At 58.2% G+C, this 4,278-nt stretch overlaps 1 protein-coding gene across 1 annotated transcript; it reads right to left on the bottom strand.

Moving 5' to 3' along the window:
- Positions 1-1,225: 1,225 nt before the first annotated feature.
- Positions 1,226-4,012, bottom strand: LOC306976673 (uncharacterized protein). Its single transcript, XM_079574698.1, has 2 exons — positions 3,631-4,012; positions 1,226-1,951 (listed from the first exon to the last, which is right to left on the bottom strand). Exons 1-2 carry the CDS (start codon positions 3,943-3,945, stop codon positions 1,277-1,279), a joined length of 990 nt encoding a protein of 329 aa, XP_079430824.1. The 5' UTR covers positions 3,946-4,012; the 3' UTR covers positions 1,226-1,276.
- Positions 4,013-4,278: the final 266 nt, after the last annotated feature.

The raw sequence follows: 4,278 nt of genomic DNA, 5'->3' as shown, positions 1-4,278 counted from the left end.
CCAGCAACGCACCAAAGCTGCCGAGACAGTGACACAAACCTCCCTCCAACAAGTGACAGGACGCCACGTTCAGTTAGTACGACCACAAATACAATTTGTTGTTTTGAAAAGTCTGATCTGTATGTGTTTTTTCTTTTTCTTTTTTTAAAATTCTTATTTTGGTAGTGCATTTTGGCTTGTGGTAAACAACCAATTATGGGTGCAATACTTGAGTAAGCGTTTACTTTTCCAACCAAGTGTGCCAATGACATTTTTTTTTTTCACGTGTCAACATGTCAATATAGTGGTAGAAAGATACAGCGCCCTCCGCACAGCGACCTCACTACATCACCGGCACGCCACCACGCCACCGTCCCAACACACCCAGGACCAGCCACGATCATCACGCGACCCGTCACCACCCTGCCATCATCCACCGCCACACCACCAGCTCCTTCCTTTCACAAAAACAGTTGATGTAAATCTAAGTTACCTATGTAACTATAGTTCTACGAAATGTGTGCGCCGCCCTTAGGCTGCGCTATTGCATATCTCTCGGAAGCGCCAGCTTCCCGCCCTGAGAGGATCAAAGAACTGACCGCTCCAATCATACTTGGGGTCCACTCACCCCTGACCCCTATAAAAGGGGGACTCTCCCTTCAATCGTCTCCTTTGAACTCAGCCATCGAAGAGAGGTCGTGCCTGCTGGGCCCGTAGCTAAGGGCGGCGCACACATTTCGTAGAACTATAGTTACATAGGTAACTTAGATTTCTACTTCAATTGTGTGCTTGCCCTTAGGCTGCGCTATTGCATAAAGCAACGCGCAGCCGTGGCCGACCAATGTACTCCCAGCAGGCATGGTCTCGCATGATTGGAGCAGGCCCGTGGCAACTCTATGCATCCCAGGGAGCGGCTCAACGCTCCCTAGGTAGCAGGGGCTCACGGGCAGGGTGAGGGGCAGCCGATAGCCGTTAACAACGCCAGAGCGCCTCACCCCGGAAAAAGACAATCAGGGGACGCCTGCACGAGCCGCCTCTCCCAAGAGCGCTAGTGCAGACTCACCCCTGATAACAAGGGTGTCCGAAGCCGCCTCTCCCAAGAGCGCTGGCACCCGAGGAAAAGATATGGTCCAGTTCGGCCAGGCCGCCTCTCCCAAGAGCGCCTGAGGCACCGAACCGACCATGCAGGAAAAACAGGAGCTCAGAAGCGTCTCTCCCAAGAGCGCAAGAGCACCAAGAAGGCCAAACCAATCCAGGTCATTCCCTCCCAAACCACCATAGGGTTGAGGGGGGGAATTCATGACCGTCCATCACCCAAAACTGCGTGGGCAACTGAACCAGTAGCAACGTCCTGCAGATATGACTGCACAAACGTTGAAGAGGACGACCAAGAGGCTGCCATGCAGACCTCCTCAATCGAAGCGCCATTGAGCAGTGCCGTAGAAGCTGCAACCCCACGTGTGGAGTGTGCTCTGACCACTGCTGGCGGAGGGAGTCCTTGTGCCTTACATGCAGCGCGGATGGCAAGGCATATCCAGTGGGCCAATCTTTGGGAGGACAGCGGAGCACCCTTGTTCCTGACCCCAAAGCCCACGAACAATTGATCTGAGCGTCTGAAGCTGGCAGTCCGCTCAAGATAGTGGCGTACCGCTCTGATCGGGCAAAGGCGGTTTCGCCGCTCATCCTCCGCCGACGCGTGCGGAGGGGGGAAGAAGGGCCTAATTCTGATCACCCTGGACCTGAAGGCGGACGTAATGACCTTCGGTTGAAAAGCCGGGTTGGGCCAGAGTTCCATCAACCCATCACCCTCAGGGAGTGACATGCAGGAAGAGTGCACAGAGAGTGCACAGAGATCACCCATCCTCTTAGCCGACGTTAGCGCTAAGAGGATCGCAGTCTTGTAGGACAGACAGTCCATCCCTGCCTGGCGAATGGGTTCAAACGGGGGCCCCGAGAGGCCCTCCAGTACTGTCTGAAGGTCCCAGGTCGGAACCGACCGGCGCACGGGCGGTCTAAGCCTACGAACGCCCTGAAGAAACCGCTTCACCAAGGGGTGACTGCGAGCAGTGTGGACTCCGAACCCCACATGCCCGGTAACGATGGCCGCCGCAAAAACCCCTAGGGTTGAGGCGGCCCTGCCTCTCTCCAGCAGACCCTGGAGAAAACTCAGTACATCCTGTATAGAACAGGATGTAGGGTCCAGGTCCCTCTCTGAGCACCAATCAGAGAAAAGACGCCAACGGACCCTGTAAGCCCTGGTCGTAGACGGGGCCCGAGCACCCTGAATTGTGGCAACAACTGAAGAGGGGAGGCCAAGGTTTAGCAACTTCCCCCGTTCAGCCTCCAGACCATCAGTCTGCGCCCCAGTACCGGACGAGACAGGAGGGCCCCCCCTGCCTGAGTCAGAGCGTCCGGTCTGTCTGGGAGGGGCCACGGATCCCCTTGTGCCATTGATACCACGTCGGGGTACCACCTGGCACTCGGACTGTCTGGGGCTATGAGCAGGATGAATGTGCCCTCTGTCCTCACTCTGTGAAGAAGAGGTGCAATGAGGCGCAGGGGCGGAAACGCGTAAAGCAGGCCGGACGGCCATGGTCGATGGGCCATGGCATCCACGCCGAGAGGAGGCCCGTCTGTTGACCTGAGCGAGAACCAGAGTGGGCACTGTGCGTTCTCTGCATTGGCGAAAAGGTCGGCCACTGGTCTGCCGAACCGGAGCCACACCTCCGCCGCGACCTCCGGTGCCAGGCCCCATTCGTCCCGTAGGGCGCCCCCTCTGGACATCCTGTCCGCGCCGACATTGCGAGATCCGGGAATGTGGCGCGCTTTCAGAGAGGCCAGACGGATGCTCGCCCAGTTGAGCACCTCCGCTGCCAGCCTGTGGAGAGCGGGGGACCTGGTCCCCCCCTGCCTGTTCAGGTAGGCCACCACTGTGGTGTTGTCCGACCGAACTAGCACGTGGCGACCCTGCAGATGGGTGGCAAAGTGTAGGAGGACTTTCTGCACTGCCTCCATCTCTAGGAGGTTGATGTGTCTCGGAGACGGGGGCCAAACACCGCTCGCCGTGAGATGGCCCAGTACTCCGCCCCAGCCGGTCAGGGAGGCGTCTGTGAACACCTCCGTGTAATGGAGCACGTAGCCCATTTGGACCCCCCGATGGAGGCGCTCGGGGTCCAACCAGAATTCTACGTCGGACCTTGCGGCGGGGGACAACCGCACCCGCGTCAAGTCCCTCACACGGCGGGACTCGAGGCGTGAAAACCAGCATTGAAGGCCTCTCATATGCAGCAGACCCAGTTGAACCACCGGGTGGGCTGATGCCATCATGCCGAGCAAGGAGCGGATATGCCGTGGTACAATCCGCGGACCATCCAACACCCGTAGACCCAGATCCAGAATCACCGACTGCCTTTCCAGGGAGAGGGAGGCCCTCATGCCCTTGGAATCCAAGCGCAAACCCAGATAGACCAATTCCTGGGTCGGAGCCAGTCGACTTTTCTCCCGATTGACAACCAGCCCCAGCCGAGAAATGTGCCTCAGCACAGCGGCCGTGTGGGCTTCGGCCTCCAGTGGGGAGGAGGCCAGAATAAGCCAATCGTCGATGTAAGTCAGGATTCTGAGACCCTGACGGCGAAGCGGCTCCAGCGCTACCTCCACACACTTCGAGAAGGTGCGTGGGGCGAGGGAGTAGCCAAATGGGAGGCGGCAATACTCGTAGCATTTGTCCCCGACTGCGAACCGGAGAAACTTCCTGTGCGCTGGGACAATGGGGATGTGGAAGTATGCGTCCATTAGGTCCACTGAAGTCATCCAATCTCCGGGCCTGACGCATTGCAGCAGCTGCTGCACCGTGAGCATGCGGAAAGGCCTCTTCACAATGTAGTGATTGAGAACCCGTAGGTCCAGAATGGGCCGCACACCGCCGCTCTTTTTGGGAACGAGGAAATACGGGGAATAAAACCCCATCCTCGCTCTGAGCGGCTCCACCTCTGCTATGGCGCCGCGCCGTAGCAGAGAAACCACTTCTCTTGTGAGCGCCGCTGTCTCGGCTGCGCTGCGTAACCTTGTCTTGAGGATACCGCGAAAGCCTGGAGTCTCCGAGAGAATTGTAGAGCGTATCCCCTTCTGAGCGTTCTGTCCAGCCAGGGCGCTCTGAGGAGCTCTGTGTCTTTCCAGACCTGGTAAAACTCTGTCAGGGGCCGTACCACGACACTGAGTGAGAGCGGGTAAACGGGCCCGCCCACAGGCTCCGCTCTCGGCGGTGAGCCGCAGCGTGGGGGGCCCTGTCCGAAAGGGCTG

The sequence above is a fragment of the Gobius niger genome (assembly GCF_951799975.1).
Source record: "Gobius niger genome assembly, chromosome: 17".
Classification (NCBI taxonomy): domain Eukaryota; kingdom Metazoa; phylum Chordata; class Actinopteri; order Gobiiformes; family Gobiidae; genus Gobius; species Gobius niger.
This window is presented reverse-complemented; position numbering and strand designations above follow the sequence as displayed.